At 49.9% G+C, this 16,153-nt stretch overlaps 1 protein-coding gene across 15 annotated transcripts in view; it reads left to right on the plus strand.

The window, feature by feature from the left end:
• The window catches only part of Arhgef2 (Rho/Rac guanine nucleotide exchange factor 2), a 41,940-nt gene that overhangs the window by 19,392 nt on the left and 6,395 nt on the right, over positions 1 to 16,153 (plus strand). For 7 of the 15 annotated variants that reach the window (XM_074047886.1, XM_074047885.1, XM_074047887.1 and 4 more), the window contains 12 exons: positions 5,979 to 6,123; positions 8,183 to 8,250; positions 8,583 to 8,646; positions 9,304 to 9,433; positions 9,650 to 9,759; positions 9,916 to 10,062; positions 10,926 to 11,176; positions 11,356 to 11,481; positions 11,854 to 11,971; positions 12,162 to 12,410; positions 14,964 to 15,040; positions 15,434 to 15,603. In XM_074047886.1, coding sequence (XP_073903987.1) covers positions 5,979 to 6,123; positions 8,183 to 8,250; positions 8,583 to 8,646; positions 9,304 to 9,433; positions 9,650 to 9,759; positions 9,916 to 10,062; positions 10,926 to 11,176; positions 11,356 to 11,481; positions 11,854 to 11,971; positions 12,162 to 12,410; positions 14,964 to 15,040; positions 15,434 to 15,603 — 1,655 coding nt within the window. Of the gene's footprint in view, positions 1 to 3,428; positions 3,579 to 5,568; positions 5,774 to 5,978; positions 6,124 to 8,182; positions 8,251 to 8,582; positions 8,647 to 9,303; positions 9,434 to 9,522; positions 9,760 to 9,915; positions 10,063 to 10,925; positions 11,177 to 11,355; positions 11,482 to 11,853; positions 11,972 to 12,161; positions 12,411 to 14,963; positions 15,041 to 15,433; positions 15,604 to 16,153 lie in introns of those variants that run through there. The other 8 variants (XM_074047897.1, XM_074047895.1, XM_074047898.1 and 5 more) reach the window with 6 other exon arrangements.

Below are 16,153 nucleotides of genomic sequence, written 5' to 3' on the forward strand. Positions count from 1 at the left end.
CTGTCTCCTTTCTTTTTATGCTGTGGTGGGAAGTAGAGGGGGCTTGCTGGAAATGAGATTATTTGAGGAAGATGGTCTCCTCAGTTACCTAGGTGGGGGGACGGGTCGGGGCCAAGTCCGGATGCACCAACGTCTCCCCAGCCCTTGCCCTACTCTGAGAACCTCCTCATAGAAGGAGGAATTTAAGTATAACCTGGCCCTTTCTCCTTGCCACCATCATAGATCTTTCATGCTTCCTTTTTCTTTTCACTCCATTTCTGTTCTTCCAGGCTGTCTTCAGTTCTCCACCCCCTCCATTCTGTCTGCTCTACTCCCTACCTCCTCAAGCCCCAAAGCTCACAGGTCCCCTTTCTCTCTTTTAGTGCCTTGCTCTTCCCTCCCTCCTTTCCCAATCCCTAACCTTAATGTCCATCAGAACAAAGGGGCCTTTTCTGCCAAGCAAGGACCAGAGATCCAGGGATGGCTCTGTAGACTGGAGGGGAGGGAGGGAATGTCAGAATCTCTAGGACCCTAGCATCGGAGTGTGTGGTGGGTAGGTGGAGTGGGGAGCGAGAAGAGGAGAGACTGTCTTTGTTCTAAGTACTGGAGAGGTGGCTGGCTTTGTGTGTAGGGCCAGTATTGTAGCTGAGAGGAGGCCTGGAAGGAGCTGAAAGGGCTGTCAGCTTGGGAGGAGACTTAGGAATTGGGGGTCCCCCTGGAGGCTAAGGCTTTTGTGGGCATAGAAGAAGGAGATCCTAGGGGTCATGGAGGTTAGGGAAACAACTGAGGGGGAAGGGAGAAGCATGGATGGGGGAAGGGAGCTGAAGGCTTAAGGAAGTCCCTGAGGGACCACGGAGGGTTGTACAGTGCCTGGAGGCCACCAAAGGAGTTAAAGAGGGGGTCTGATCTCAGTCCCATTGATTGAGGAATCCTGACCTTGAATGGGGGGCTGGGAGAGATCTGAATGTGTGATTCCCATGTGTACATGTTACCTAGGTGTTGAGGTGTGTATGCCTGTTGTCCCAGGTGCTGTGGGTTATTGTTTGAAACTAATCATCAAAGTCGGGGTGTGGGGGCAGGTAGCTTATGCCTTCCTTACGGGAGGAAATGTTGCATTCCTTTCTTGAGCCTATGGTTTGAAGTATCTTTCAGGAGCTGAGTGAGTGGTTAGTCAGGGTTTCTGGAGCTGGTAGAGAAATGGCTGAGAGTTGCTGGCTGGACCCTTCTGGGTTTGTTTGTATCTCCTTGGGAGAGGGTGGGGGTGGGGTTGCAGACAGCAGCTGCCCCCCTCCCAACTCAGTCAGACTGCCCTGTGCCAGGAGGGTAGGGAGTCCTGGCACAGCTATTGTTCACTTGCACAAATGCCCGTCTGTTTGCATCTCCCTCCCCCCTCCTTCTTTGCTTGTCTCTCTCCTGGCCTGACAGGTGTGGCCGGGTGGGGGGCAGTCTGGGGTCCACAACCTGGTCTCCAATTCTCTAACTTGATTTTTTTCCCTGAAGTCCTTAGTGCCCTTTTTTTGCTTCACCAAGGTGGCTACCTCTGACACCCAGTGTCTCATCTTCATTAAGTGAGCATTTATTAAGTGCCTTTGTGTGTTCAGTGATATCTTTCTATGTTGTTTCTGGCTCTGACATCAATGTTAACATTTGGCCACCTTCTCCATCCTTCTGTTGTCTTGTACCTGGAAGCTTCCCAAGGAGTAGGGAAGCTACTGAGGCCTGGCTGAGACCATTTCAAGTCCTCTTCTCAGTCCAGTGGTCAAGAACCCTCTCCCTCCCTTATTTCCTAGCCCTGTAGATTATTCCCCATGACTCAGTGCCCTTCCCAGCCAATGGTCCTGCACCTCTGCTGTCCACGGCTGAGCCACTGGGGTTTCAGTGGACTCCTCCAAGGGCCCTTTGATGTCATACAGAGGGTTTGGACAAGGTCTTATCCTCTTGGTAAAAGAGCTGCTATTAGTTGCCAGTCAAAATGATTGTAAGTACTATGGACTGTCCCAGAGGCCTTAGTATGAACTTCTGCAATGGAGAGGCAATGATATTGAGAGCTAAGGGCAGTGAGAATATAGGCCTTGCCGGGAGAGTCTCTTACTTGCTTGAGTGGGTCTGCCAGACCTTGCAGCCCACTGGGGAGCACAGGAAGCTAAAGTCCAGGCTTTGACATTGTCTTGTCCTTCATGTATGTCACTATTTTCATCTCTCAGCCTGGGAAGCAAGAAGGAGACCTTTGAACTTGTCAGCAGTTAGTCACAGTGACCTCTGCTATTAACCTGCATTTTTTTCCCCACAGTAACCTGAGATTTAGTATTAGAATGGAAGGACAGTTTGGGTTGGTCTTCTGACCTCCAGAGGAAACCATCATGGTCTAAACTTAAAGGAAGTAGGAGAGAAGGGCTGGGAGTACTTCAAGAGGAGGGAGAAAAGGAGAGACAGGAGAGGAGACCAAAGACTCCAAGGTACTCATAAGGAATAAAGGGGGTCCCTGGAGTAGGTGTACTGCCAAGACCCTATGTCTTGTCTTTTCTTTCCTTCCCTTCAATTTTAATCATGTATTAGGCTGGGCATCAGTAGCTCATGTCTATAATCTTTGCTACTCCGGAGGATGGAGGTTCAAGGCCAACCCTGGGCAAATACTTTTAAGAGACCCCCATCTCCAAAATAGCCAGAGCAAAATGGACTGGAGGTGTGGCTCAAGTGGTAGAGCACCTGCAAAGTCCTGAGAGTGCAAACCTCAGTCTCACCAAAAAAAAAAAAAAAAAAAAAAAATTCCTGTCTAAACATGTATTGGGTGCCTGTTGAGACATTCCTGTAGGTGCAGGTGTGATGGTCTTGGTTCACTTAATCCATGGTGCAGCAGTGTTGTATAGATGAAGGCAGTGAACAGGAAAGACTTCCTACGAGGTTTGTGAGGAAGAGGTCGAACAATCATAAATGCTGGACAGCAGGAGACTAGACCCAACAGGAAGGGTCTCTGAGCACTGGGGTGGGTGCTGGGGACTGTGGGACTGTGGGGTGATGGGCCTTTTCTTTCCTTCCTTCCTTCCTTTTTTTTTTTTTTTTTGGTGATATTGGGATTGAACCTAAGGCCTGGTGCCTACTAGGCAAAGGTTCTACCACTGAGCTACATACCCAGTACTTATTTAAATTTTATTTTGAGACAGGATCTAGCTCTGTTGCCAGGTTGGCCTCAAAATTGCCATCCTTCTGCCTCAGCCTCTCACGTAGCTGGGATTACAGCTACTGCTGTATACCTGCTGCAATGGGTCTTTTCTCGGTGGATGGATTAGGGCATGGAGGTGAAGGGCTGTCCAGCTTGGTGGTGGATAAATGGAAACCAATGTGATTTTCTTAAAAATATATGGGGAAAAAATGTGCCCACTTATTCCATCTCTACAGCAGGCACCTCTGGTAAGCAGGCCCTATGTTGTTCCAGCCTCAGCAGCCTGAGCCCCAGGGCGGGCACAGGCTGCCTCTAGGACAATAGTACTAGGTGGTGCCAGGGCTGCTTGCTACTGGGCAGTGCCCGTGCTGGGATGTGCTGCTGCTGTGGCTGCTGCCCACTGCTGGCCCACCTAGAGAGGGGGTCACTTCGAGAGCAGGTGAGTGTTGGGAGATGGAGGAGGCAGGTATTCACCCCAGAATACCTGGGGTGTCTATGAGCATCAGTGCTAGAGAGGAGAAGGACCACTAGAGACCCCTTTTCTGGCTGCCCAGTCCTTTCTCCATTTGCTACTCCCATTAGAACTGGGTGGGCAGAGGAGTGCGGAGGGCGGAAGATGGAGGCATTATTAGGGCAGATCTGCAACACTGTCTTCTGGAGTGGTCCTAGCCAGGCATGTTCTTTTCATTGCTACAGTCTCATGTATGTTTGCTTGTTTCTTTTAATTTAAATACTGTAAGTGCTCATACTTTCAGTTTGTATCGAGAGAAGGGCAGGAGGCAAGGGAAGGAGGAGGGCAGTAAGAGGAGATATTTTAGACTTGGTCTTTGAGTTCCTATAAGGTGTATAGGAGGCAAATTGGATCTAAAAACATTAAATTGATTAAAGAGCTATGATTTAGTGCAAGATAAATGGAGATTACACTAACAGGAGGCTTTTCTAGTGATTCAGGTAGGGAAGGTACCAGTAGAGAAAAAGGGAGGCTGCAATGTCAGAGGTTAGAGTTCTAGGAGCTGTCAGTTCTGCTCCTGAACAAGGCCTAGGGGATGGGAGGAGGAGTTGCCTGCAGGAAAGAGGAGGGGAGGGAGGCCACATGGCAGTGGAGAAGAAGCAGAAGTAAGGCTGGCCGAGAAAAGGAAGGCAGAGGTGGAGGCACAGAGGAGGGAGAGCCTGAGCTAAGAAGGGAGGACATGGAGAGAAAGCAGGGGATGGAAAGAGAGAAAGAGAGGAGAAGAGAAAAATGAACTTGTTGGGGAGGGGAGGATGCCTGAGGAGGGAAATGATGAGGAAATGATCTCTTGTCCTTTGGGCTCTGTACATCATTAGGCCTTCCAGAGCTAAGGAGGGCCTAGAGAGAAGGCTCTTGGCCACCAGGACACCCTGAGACCTAGGGCACATGACACCCTGATACCTAGAGCACTGTGGCCCAGTGAACCTCTGGCCCCTGTGGTGTTAACTCAGCCCCTCCACACTTCCCTTTTCTACCCTTCTGCACCAGGCCTGTGTCCTTCCCCTCCCCCATCCCCTGACTGCTTTGTGACTGCAGTAGCTGGAGCTACCATCAGGACTGGTCTTCTCAGGCCCATGCTGAGGGCTGTCCACTGGGTAGTAGTAATTCTTAGTCCCAGGGTCCTAACCAGTGTGCTCAACTTAGTGCTCAGACCTTCACCCTCAGCAATCTGGATGCTTTCCTTTGATTTCTGAGAGGCAGGGACACCTTGAAGGGAGCGGTCAGCTTCTAATACTGCTTTGTCCTCCAAGAGTGGAGAAGAAATTTAGAGACCTCTGGTGACAACTGAAGAAGGTCCCAGAAGAGGTGGGGAAGAATGGTGTCCTCAACTACTCGCGTATTCTGAGTTTTTTGGGAAGCTCAGGGGACAGGACAGACAGAAAAGAGGTTAGGGAAGATGACTTGACTTTCAGAGGCTGGGGGAAAGGCTGAGAAAAGACACATGGTGTGCCCCATCTTCACTAAGACCAAGGCCAGAGGATGAGGGATAGCTAAGAAGTACTTCCTAGGATGGGGAGACCAGTTGGGTGAGGAACAATTGGGAGCTCTTGTAGATTTTGTCTTTAGAGGGTAAGAGGAGTAAAAAACTGCAGAGGAGATTTTCTGCTGGAAACTGGCTGGCTAGTCCCCTAGAGGAGGACTGACTTGAGACTATAACCAGGCTTCCCCTGCCTGGAGGTTAGTGAGAGACCTGCTACCTCCCAGAAGAGGGGCTTGTAGGCCTTGGCTGAATGTGGGTGGAAACGTGTAAAGGTTGGGGATCCTGACCTCTAGGTTGGAGGTGGCTATGGAGGTGTTCTGCCCCTTCAACCAGTCAGTTAAGGGGATCTTCTGCCCTCCCATCCCTGCCCCCCCACTGTGACTGCCTCCAGACAGCGGCTCCAACACTGGTTGTCATGGTTATGAGAGGAGCTAACTCCCATAGATTGGAAAGCGCTGGTGAGCTGGCACCTTCTGCTTCGCCTGCTCTCCCCTCCTCTCTGCGCATCTTCCCCCTAGCACAGAGAAGAGTGTACAGAGCCCGGGGGCGAGCAGAGCTAGGGCTGGGAGGTGGAGTGAGGACGCAGAGATCTAGAGCCAGGGAGATGAGTGGCAATAGGAGGCAGCCCAGCCGCAGGGGCCAGGTAGGTCACAGGCCCAGAAGCCCTCAGGACTGGCTGTTTAGGGTGGTTCTGGACAGCTGCCTCTGACACCCTGTGGCAGGCTCGACCTTCTACCCTCCACAAGCAGGCATTTCTGTCCTGCCTCTGCACTCAGCCTCTGTGTCTGGACTCCAGGCACCCTGCTGCCGTCCAGCCTCACTTCCTGTCTCTCTCATCCCTTCCGCAGACCCGGGAAAAGGAGAAGATGAAAGAAGCCAAGGATGCCCGCTATACCAATGGGCATCTCTTCACCACCATCTCAGTTTCGGGTATGACCATGTGCTATGCCTGTAACAAGAGCATCACAGCCAAGGAGGCCCTCATCTGCCCAAGTAAGTTGCTTGGCCCTTGAGTGTCACTCAGATGCAGTGCCCATCAACCCTAATCTTTCCATCTGTCCTTTCTGCCCTGGATCCTCTCTGAGCCTGAGCTGGGCCCAAGTGCCAGGATCAGATGCTTGCCTCCTCTTCCTCATGGGGGTGGTGGCCGTTGGAATGTGGCATAAGCGGATCTAGCTGGAGATACGGGTGAAGAGAAGCTGGGTTGGCTCTCTTTGCAGCTGTCACCCACGGGTATCCTCTAGCTCCCTGAACAGCTGCTGAGGGTTAAGGGAACTGAGGGAGAAGGGGCAGGAATATGTGTGTGGAGAGGGGTGAGAGGCAAGCTTGGGGGAAAGCTGCCAGCTTTGCAGCTGGCTCTGCCCATCTTCCTGGGCAGAACTGGACATTCATGACCTCAGGGTCTCTGGCCCCTTCCTTTCTGTTGACTGTGGGTGGAATCTGAAATCTGTGCTCTTTCAAGGACAACATGGGATTAGGACCCTCTATTGTCCATTTCCAGAGTGTCTATACAGTGAGAGGAATACAGCAGGGATATGTGTATCTTCACACATGTGAGGATCTTCACTCACATCTGAGGGCAGCCCTATATTAAGGGATCATGAGCCAGGAATTCCTTCCTTCCCCAGGACACCTATGCAGAGAGCTACAGCTCTGCCCTGCTTCCCCTCAAATTTATGGCAAGAGCAGGATTAGAAGTATGGTGATCTGCCACTGACTGAGAACACTGTAGCCTCCAAATCTCTTATGAAACTTGGGGAAGGAACCCCCAGAAAGAACCAGGGAGGCCTTCCTCCCTACTTCTTCACTGCTCAATTTAGAGTTAGGGGGATGAGGAGGAAACCCCAATCTAGATCCCTCTAGAGGCCTGACAAAGTACCCAATCCGGAAGCTTGTTGCCAGGGGAACTAGAGAGGTGGGCAGCACTATTTTGAGAGCAGGTGGAAAGCAGAGGTTTGATCCAGAGAGACACTAGGCGTTGGGGGGTAGGAGAAGGGAGCTCCAGAGGGGTGGGTACAGCTGTGGTCCCTACTTCTTTCTGCCCCCTCTGCTCCACCCTTTTTGCCTTGTATTTGTGGAAGTGAGCATGGTGCTGGGTATTGTCTGAAGGAGTTAGCAGAGTTTCCGGTGTTATTGGGCAGGCGGGGTGGGGGAAGCTGGAGAGGGCCAAGGGGTGAGGATATGTTCGGAAGGGGACATCAGTGGACCTGTGCCTAGGCTTGGCTACCCTTCTTTTCTCCTCCTCTTCTCTCCTACTTCATGACAAGGTGGGGCGGGGGATGAGGGAGAAGCAGATGGAGTGTGGGAGCTGTGGGTTTGCCTTGCATAGGGAACAGGACTCCCTGGGCCTGGAAGGGAAAAGGCAGCCTGGCTGGAGTCAGTACAGAAGACTGGCAGGTTTGGCAGGGAAGGTAGGAGTTGGTGAGGGCAGGGCATTGCCCACTAGATCCATGAACCTTGGAATTGCAACCCAGCCAGGGGCAGTGGGTGTATACATGGGGCAAGGGAAGGAAGGAGCATAGTTTTTAGACTCACTGACACCTGGGTTTAAATCCCAGCTAATGCTGCTGGTGATTAACCTCTGTAAAATGAGGATAACTGAATCCACCTCTATAGGCTGTGAGGTGAAGTCAATGTAGAGTAGTTCCTTAGTACTCAGGGAGTGTTCTTTTCTCCCTGTCCTGGTCCCTACCCCAGCTGCCTCCCTGACATCTTCTGTCTGTGGGAGTCCTCTCTCCCATCTGCCAGTCTCACCCTCCTTTGTGCTTCTCCAGCTCATTTCTGGCATCAGTAACCCCGTCTTCCCTCTAGTCCAACCCTCAAGTTAGCTTTGGTTCAGGATTGTTCACCCCTCCAATTGCTCGATTTCAAACCATATCCAGATCCCCTCACTTCATTTTCTGCTTGAAGGGAAGCAGGAGGAGAAGGACTGGGAACAGGGGAAGAGTGTCTGAACACTCTGTGGCCATGGGGAGATGGGTGTCTGCATGTGGGTATGTCCCTTTCTGTAGCACCCGGCCCTCCCTTTACCCTCTCTACCCCACCCTCCCAGCCTGCAATGTGACTATCCACAACCGCTGTAAAGACACCCTGGCCAACTGTACCAAGGTCAAGCAGAAGGTGAGATGGCAGGGAGGGCAAAGGGCTGGGGGAGAGGGTAGTGAGTGTGGTACCCTCATGCCTTTTCATTCATTCCCTACCCTGTGTTCCTCAACCCATCTCATCAGACCCTCAGCCCCAGGCCTCAAGCCCTAGTGGACCAGGCCTACTGCTGTAGATATAGCCCCATACATATCACAGGGCTTAGCTACCCTGGTGGCCTTATCCACAGTGCCAGTTTTCTCCTGAGGGGGCAGTTGCCCAGCTCCTGCCCCATCTTGGGTCCTGGGGATGGGGATGACTCTTGGGTAACAGCTACTCTTGGTATCTTTCTCTTGTTCTCTGTCTCACAGCAACAGAAAGCTGCTCTGTTGAAGAACAACACTGCTTTGCAGTCTGTTTCTCTTCGCAGTAAGAGTGAGTAGAGGGGAAGTTGGGGAGCCCCAATAAGACCCTGGACCCCAGGCTGCTCTGCCTATGGGCTCTGCTGCCCCCATGAGGTCATACCCAGACACAGCACCTTCCTCTCAAGTGGAAGTGGCTAGACCCGGAAGTGGCTAGACCCGGAAGTGGCTAGAAGGAATTGTTCATACTCTTGGACTTTGAGTCAGGCTAGGAGAGTCCACATGGGGATGAAGGATTGAGCTGGCTGGTCACTTGAGCCTGGCCGCATCCTATGTTATGCATTTGTACTTCATTTGCGGAGTGTTAGCGGCAGCTGTCAAATGTCAGTTCAGACAGCTTTGTTGTAACAGAAGGGGCATACTGCTCAGACGGACAACAGAGCTTGAGTCCCTATTCACCATTAGCTGGGTCACCCCATTCAGGTCCTTCCACCTTTCTGAGCTTCAGTCTGCTCATAGGTTTGTTTTGGGGAGAAGCTAAGACAAGAAAAAGCTCTTTGTGAACATTGAAGGATTGCACAAATGTAAGGTGGCATTATCGTTATTTGTGGTACCAACTTTCTTCAACTAGAAGGGGTTGCAGATGAAGCGGCAGAGTTTGCCTTTCTAGTGGAGAAGCCTGGGAGGCACAGAGTTTGATTTTTGTCTGCTCGGCCCCTCTCCTTGACAGCAACCACCCGGGAGCGGCCTACGTCTGCTATCTACCCCTCCGACAGCTTCCGGCAGTCTCTCCTTGGCTCCCGCCGTGGCCGCTCCTCTTTGTCTTTAGCCAAGAGTGTTTCCACCACCAACATTGCTGGGTGAGCTTCTGTTTGGGGAAGGGGAAGCCAGGCAGCATAATGTGGAGCCCAAATGGGGCTGAGAGGTCCTTTTCTATCCCTGAGTTCAGAATCGTAGACAGACGAGGAAGGAGAACTTAGGGTGACTGCCCCTCAGGTTCCCAGCCTTGGTTCCCCACCTGGGAAGGGATCTCCTGCCTGAGTGGGGGTGATGCAGACAGCCTCCACTTCCTTCAGACATTTCAATGATGAGTCTCCCCTGGGGCTGCGGCGGATCCTCTCCCAGTCCACAGACTCCCTCAACATGCGGAACAGAACCCTGTCAGTGGAATCCCTTATTGATGAAGGTAAGCATGCCTGGTGTGAGGAGAACTGGGCAAGATGGGGAGGGGCTCAGGATGAATGGCTGGGGGAGCAGCTTAAGAAGGTCATGGGGGAAGGGATCTAGAGAAGGGCTCAGAAATCGGAGAATTTGGCTGAGTTGCCACGCCACTGATGCCCAGGTGCAGAGGTAATCTACAATGAGCTAATGAGTGACTTTGAGATGGATGAGAAAGATTTTGCAGCTGATTCCTGGAGTCTTGCTGTGGATAGCAGCTTCCTACAGCAGCATAAAAAGGAGGTGATGAAGCAGCAGGATGTTATCTATGGTGAGCCAACTCCACAACTTCCTCTTCCTTTACCAAGTCCTGTTTGTCTATAACTTCCTTTTTGTTAGCTCCTACCTCTTGAGACCCTTGCCCTCCTCACCCATTAGTCTCCATGACCCTGCTGGCAGAGGTCTAGACTGACCTCTGAGCCTCCACCTCTTGGTGCTGTTGGTCTCCTAGACCCCATCTTTTGTTTTTTTTCTTTCTTTCTTTCTTTTGTTTTGTTTTTTTAGAAAGGGTTTTGCTATATATATAGCCCAGGTTGGCCTTGAACTTAACAATCTTCCTGCCTTAACCTCCTGAGTGCTAGAATTACAGGTGAGCACTACCATGCCCAGCTCCCAAAGTCCTATCTTTATCTCTATTTTATTTTATTTTTTGGTGTTCCTGGGGTTTGAACTCAGGGTCTCAAACTTGCTAGCAGGCACTCTACCACTTGAGCCTCTCCGCCAGCCCTTTTTTGTGTTGGTTATTTTTGAGACACGGTCTCTTGAACTATTTGTAGTGGCTGACTTTGAATCATGACCCTTCTGATCTCTGCTTCCTGAATAGTTGGGATTACAGGTGTGAGCCACTGACATCTGACTTTTTATCTCTTCTTTAATTCAGTCCTCAGTTTTCATTCTGCCCCTTCCATGCCCAACACCATACTGGGGATTATGGCAGGCCTAGATGTATAGAAGATACATGGTTCTTGCCTTAAAATAATTTGCAGCTTGGAATGACAAATACAAGGATAAAAAAATGATTAGAAAATCATTCAAGATCACACTAATGTGGATGTTGACCTGGAAGGGACTTGCCTAGGGCCCCACGAATTGTGGCCAAGCTAGAGTAGGCCAAATGACCCACTGTTCCCACAGAGCTAATCCAGACAGAGCTGCACCATGTGAGGACCCTGAAGATCATGACTCGCCTCTTCCGCACTGGGATGCTGGAAGAGCTGCAGTTGGAGCCAGGAGTGGTCCAGGGCCTATTCCCCTGTGTGGATGAGCTCAGTGACATCCATACACGCTTCCTCAGCCAACTGTTAGAGCGCCGACGCCAGGCCCTGTGCCCTGGCAGCACCCGGAACTTTGTCATCCATCGCTTGGGTGACCTGCTCATCAGCCAGGTAGGAAAAGGCAGGACCTCTGGGTAATGTTTGTGGAGCCAAATTCAAGGGCTGGAGAAAAGCTGGGGAGAGGTGGAGAGACAGGAAGCCAGTCTGTTTGGCAGGACAGAGGTGTGCCCAGGAGATAAGATACAACTATGGGAGAAATGCTGACTTAGCCTTGCTCTCTTGACTTCTAGTTCTCAGGTCCCAGTGCAGAGCAGATGCGTAAGACCTACTCGGAGTTCTGCAGCCGCCACACCAAGGCCTTAAAACTCTATAAGGAACTGTATGCCCGAGACAAACGCTTCCAGCAGTTCATCCGGGTGAGCCAGCCTCTGCAGGACCCAGGCTCACAGCCTGGGCCCAAACTCAGCTACTGTCATTCATAGGATCACACGTCATGTGTAAACTGCCCAGCTAGAGGGCAGGCACTTGCTTACCCCTGTGGATCTGCCCACTCCTAGATCCTGTCAACCAGTAACTCTTCAGAGTGGGAAATTTTGCTGTACTAGTTTCACATGTACTTTCATGACTTTGTCAGGTTGGTCCTCACCACAAACCTGGGGCACTGTTACCCCTATTTTTCAGATGTGGTCACCTAGGCTAGTGTGAGGTAAATGGCCAAAGCAAGACCAGCACCAGAGCTTAGACTCCCAGTCTTTCTGCCATCCTGAATCCCACCTCTTTCCTTTTAGAAAGTGACCCGTTCAGCTGTCCTGAAGCGGCATGGTGTGCAGGAGTGCATTTTGCTGGTGACTCAACGCATCACCAAGTACCCGGTGCTTATCAACCGTATCCTGCAGCATTCTCATGGTGAGGAGAGGCCCAGAGAAGGGAAGAGAGGGCTTTCTGGGGTGAGGAAAGGCTCAGGACAGCCAAGGGAAAGGGCAGGTGCAGGTGTGGAGCTCTAGGAAGTTTGTAAAGGTGGAATCAAGTCAGAATGGGAGTTGGGGCTCAAGTGACACTGGCTGAGCCGTCAACCATGCTGGCCCTCTGGTGCCAGGGATTGAGGAAGAGCGCCAGGACCTGACAGCAGCACTGGGGCTGGTGAAGGAGTTGCTGTCCAATGTGGACCAGGATGTGCACGAGCTGGAGAAAGGGGCTCGCTTGCAGGAGATCTACAACCGCATGGACCCGCGGGCCCAGGCCCCTGTGCCTGGCAAGGGTCCCTTTGGCCGAGAGGAGCTTCTGCGGCGCAGACTCATCCATGATGGCTGCCTGCTCTGGAAGACAGCAACGGGTCGCTTCAAAGGTCAGTGTCATTGTAGAGATGGTGGTGCACACCTAAACCGGGCACTTGGGAGGCTGAGGCAAGAGTACCGAGAGTTTGAGGCAGATCCAGGCTGCATAGCAAGACCATGTCTCAAAAACATGGGTGTGTGGTTCAAGTGGTAGAATGTCTGCCTAGCAAGCTTGAGACCCTTACTTCAAAACCCAGTACTGCAAAAAAGAAGGAAAAAAAAAAACTAAAAATAAAAGAATAACAAAAAATAAATAAAAGATTAGTTGTCCTGCTTGGCAGATCCTGCAAGAGTCTGGAATCGGATATAGCGGGAGACACATTCGTCCTTAGGACCTTGTTTTATGCAGGCCTACAGGAGAACAAGACTCATTGGGAGAGAGCTGGGAGCCAGTGGGTTATGCCTGTAATTCTATTTACTTGGGAAGCTGAGATAAGGAAGGATTGAAATTTGAGGCCAGCCCTGGCAAATAACTTATAAGACCCCATCTTCAAAATAACCACAGCAAAATGGACCGGAGGTGTGGCTTAAGCAATAGAGTGCATGTTTTGTAAACCCTAAATTTAAACCCCAGTCCCACCAAAAAAAAAAAGAAGACTCAGTGGGAAGAAAAGATGTTTTTTGTTGCAGTAAAAGTCTGAATTCTGCCTTTACCCTCATGGGCTAGACAAGGACTTGCTTATCAGTATGTATTCATTTCTGTGGTCCTTGCATGCACACAGAGAGCCGTCAATTTTAATGAAGATACAGAAACTCAGACCACAGATAAAGATCAGGGCAGTTGATTCTCCCAATTGAAATCCCAGTCCCCCAGGGTTATAACATGAACTGGGACTTGGGGAATGAAGCCGGGAGGCCTTGAGGAGGGACTGACTGAGCCGAGTGAAGGACAGCAGAGTAGAAGAGAGAATGGAGCAGAATGCTGTGTTGGGGACCAGGGCACTTTCCCAGGCTCAATTTTGAGAATTTGTCTGTACTGGAAAGTTTTTTCACTTAAATCAGGGCAAGAAAATAGCAGCCTCAGCATTAGGTTGAGGAATAGGGGACAAAATTAACTGATACCTGAGGCCAGAGCCTGTCTGAGCCTCCGTATCTATGTCATGAAATCCCCACTCCCAGGGCCTGGGTATTGTCAGTCTTCACCAGGCTCTTTCCGCCATCCTTTTCTCTCCTTCCCGTCTCTCCCACGCAGCAGCTAAGAATATGAAGCATGGGGGGTTAAAAATAGCAAGGCTGGAGAGCTCTATTTCTGAGCATTTAGCAAAAGCTCTCCCCTTCTGTGTGCCCACAGTTTGGTAAGATCCATAAGGGCAAAGGGTGAGTGTGTTTTCTGAACTGTGACATTTAAGTTTTATAGAATTGACCCATGTTCCCTCCACTACCACCACCGTGGTACAGTACAGGACCCTGGAGGAGCTGAGAGCCCTGAGGGTGGGGAGAGAAGGAAAATAAAACAGGGATTATTAGAGATGGATGGGTGAGGGCTGGCCTTTTCAGTCCTCCTTCAGTGGACAAAAATAACTTCCTCCCTCTGCCGAGCATAAAGTGACAAGTGGAGGTGATGGTGGAGTGCCTCTTAGCCCAATCCCAGTGCCACCAGAAGAAAAAAAGTGACAAGTGGGAAAATACAATGGTAGGAAGAATTTAGGTCAGATTCCTATAAGATTTTATATTAACTAGACGTTAGATATGGAACTTAAAGTCTAGAAATAAAAACAGCCCCTCTTGTTCTGGGAATCATAAGGATTCCCAGGCTCAGAAGGACTCATAAATCTTGGACCCAGCTAGGTGTGGTGGCACACACCTCTAGTACCAGATACTCAGGAGGTTGAGGCTGGAGGATCACTTGAGCTCACACGTTTCAGAACAGCCTGGGCAACACAGCAAGACCTTGTATCAAAAACAAAACAAAAAACTCTTAGACTTTTTTTTTTTTTTTTTTTTTTGGCAGTACTAGGGCTTGAACTCAGTGCCTACACCTTGAGCTGCTCCACCAGCCCTGTTTTTGTGAAGGGTATTTTGAGATAGGGTCTCATGAACTATTTGCCCGGGCTGGCTTTGAACCTTGATCCTCCTGATCTCTGCCTCCTGAGTAGCTTAGAATTACAGGCATGAGCCACTGCTGCCCGGCTTCTTAGACCCTTTCACCCACAAAAATACATGTGTGTTTATATTACTCTTAAAACTGTTTATGTAACTTCAGAGGTTTTATAGAGCCCTTGGAACCGGCAGACAATATCCTGAGGTCTATAAACTCTAGATTAAGAAGCCTTAATCAGCTGGGAAAGGAGTTTTCTACAAAAAAACATTGGTCCTCTTTGGTCCATGCTTACCCAAAAGGCTGTTTGCATCATGCATCTCTTTCTTCCCTATCATTTCCCTGTTGTCAGAATGAAGAGGTGGGAGGTCTAAAAAGGTGGAGGAAGCAACCAGAGGGAAGAGAGGCCAGGTAGAGGGGAATCGGAGACCCTACAGGATGGAGTAGGCCACGTCCTCAGGAGAGAGAGAAATGACTTCTCAGACCCTCTAATGCTGACCATTCGTCCACCTTTTCCCCTGGCCAGATGTGCTGATGCTGCTCATGACGGATGTGCTGGTATTTCTCCAGGAGAAGGACCAGAAGTATATCTTTCCTGCCCTGGTGAGACTTTTATTGTCCTTTCTTAACAGAAATAAGTATTTCAGGCCCTACTTGCTTCTCTCCTCAAGTCCAAAAGATCTCTAGAGTCTTGCAGAGTCAAACAACAGTTGTAATTATAACAAAAAAGAATAGCTATCATGTATTCTTGTGTGCAGGAATTTTTATGCCTGTAAGGAAAGCCCATTAACATCATCATTTTGTAGATGATAAAAGTAAAGACTAGAGTTAAATAATTTGTCATTTCCAAGTCCTTTCTGGCTGGCACCAAAGCCTATGTTCTTAACTTGTACTGTAAAAGGTATCTTCTTCAATCCTTTTGGGCATGCCAGAATAGAAGATCTAGATACCTAAAGGTGAGGATTCCTAGGTTTAATTCTTCCTTTCCCCCAACAGGATAAGCCTTCGGTGATATCACTGCAGAATTTGATTGTAAGGGACATTGCTAATCAGGAGAAAGGGATGTTTCTGATCAGCGCAGCCCCTCCTGAGATGTATGAAGTGCACACAGCATCCCGGGATGACCGGAGCACCTGGATCCGTGTCATTCAGCAGAGTGTGCGCGTGTGAGTGTGTGTCTGCTGCCTGGATGTACATATGGCCTCAAGTACCTATGGTGTCGGGTCCTAGGCCTCAATACCTCTGGGAATAGAACCCAACTTTCAGAGGAAGAGGCAGAGACTGGAAGAGAAAAAAATGGGCCAAGAGGGCTAAGACCTGTATTCTTAAGTCATATAAAGTCATAGTTTATGTGCTGATAACTCCAGCTACCCTTCAAATGCAGCATAAGCTGACCAGCAAAGGAATACTTACAGCTGTCTCATGGTGGCATATCTGCCAAATAGCAGGACAGTTTTCAGGCACATTAACATCTTGGTCTATAGGCAGAGGGCCATTATTTGGATTGTATTGCATTTTACTTTTATTTTCTAAGAAAATGAGTGAAAAAGAGGGTAATGAAAGCATTGGTACTAGAGAGAAGATGAGTAAGTCTCATCCACAAACTCAGTGCTGTAGAGGCAAGAAGGAAATTCAGCATGTCAAAGTGTTTATGCAACTTCAGAGGGTTTACAGGAACCAGTAGTGGATATCCTAAGGGTCTGGATACCCTCGGTT

The sequence above is a fragment of the Castor canadensis genome, chromosome 11 (genome assembly GCF_047511655.1).
Source record: "Castor canadensis chromosome 11, mCasCan1.hap1v2, whole genome shotgun sequence".
Classification (NCBI taxonomy): Eukaryota; Metazoa; Chordata; class Mammalia; order Rodentia; family Castoridae; genus Castor; species Castor canadensis.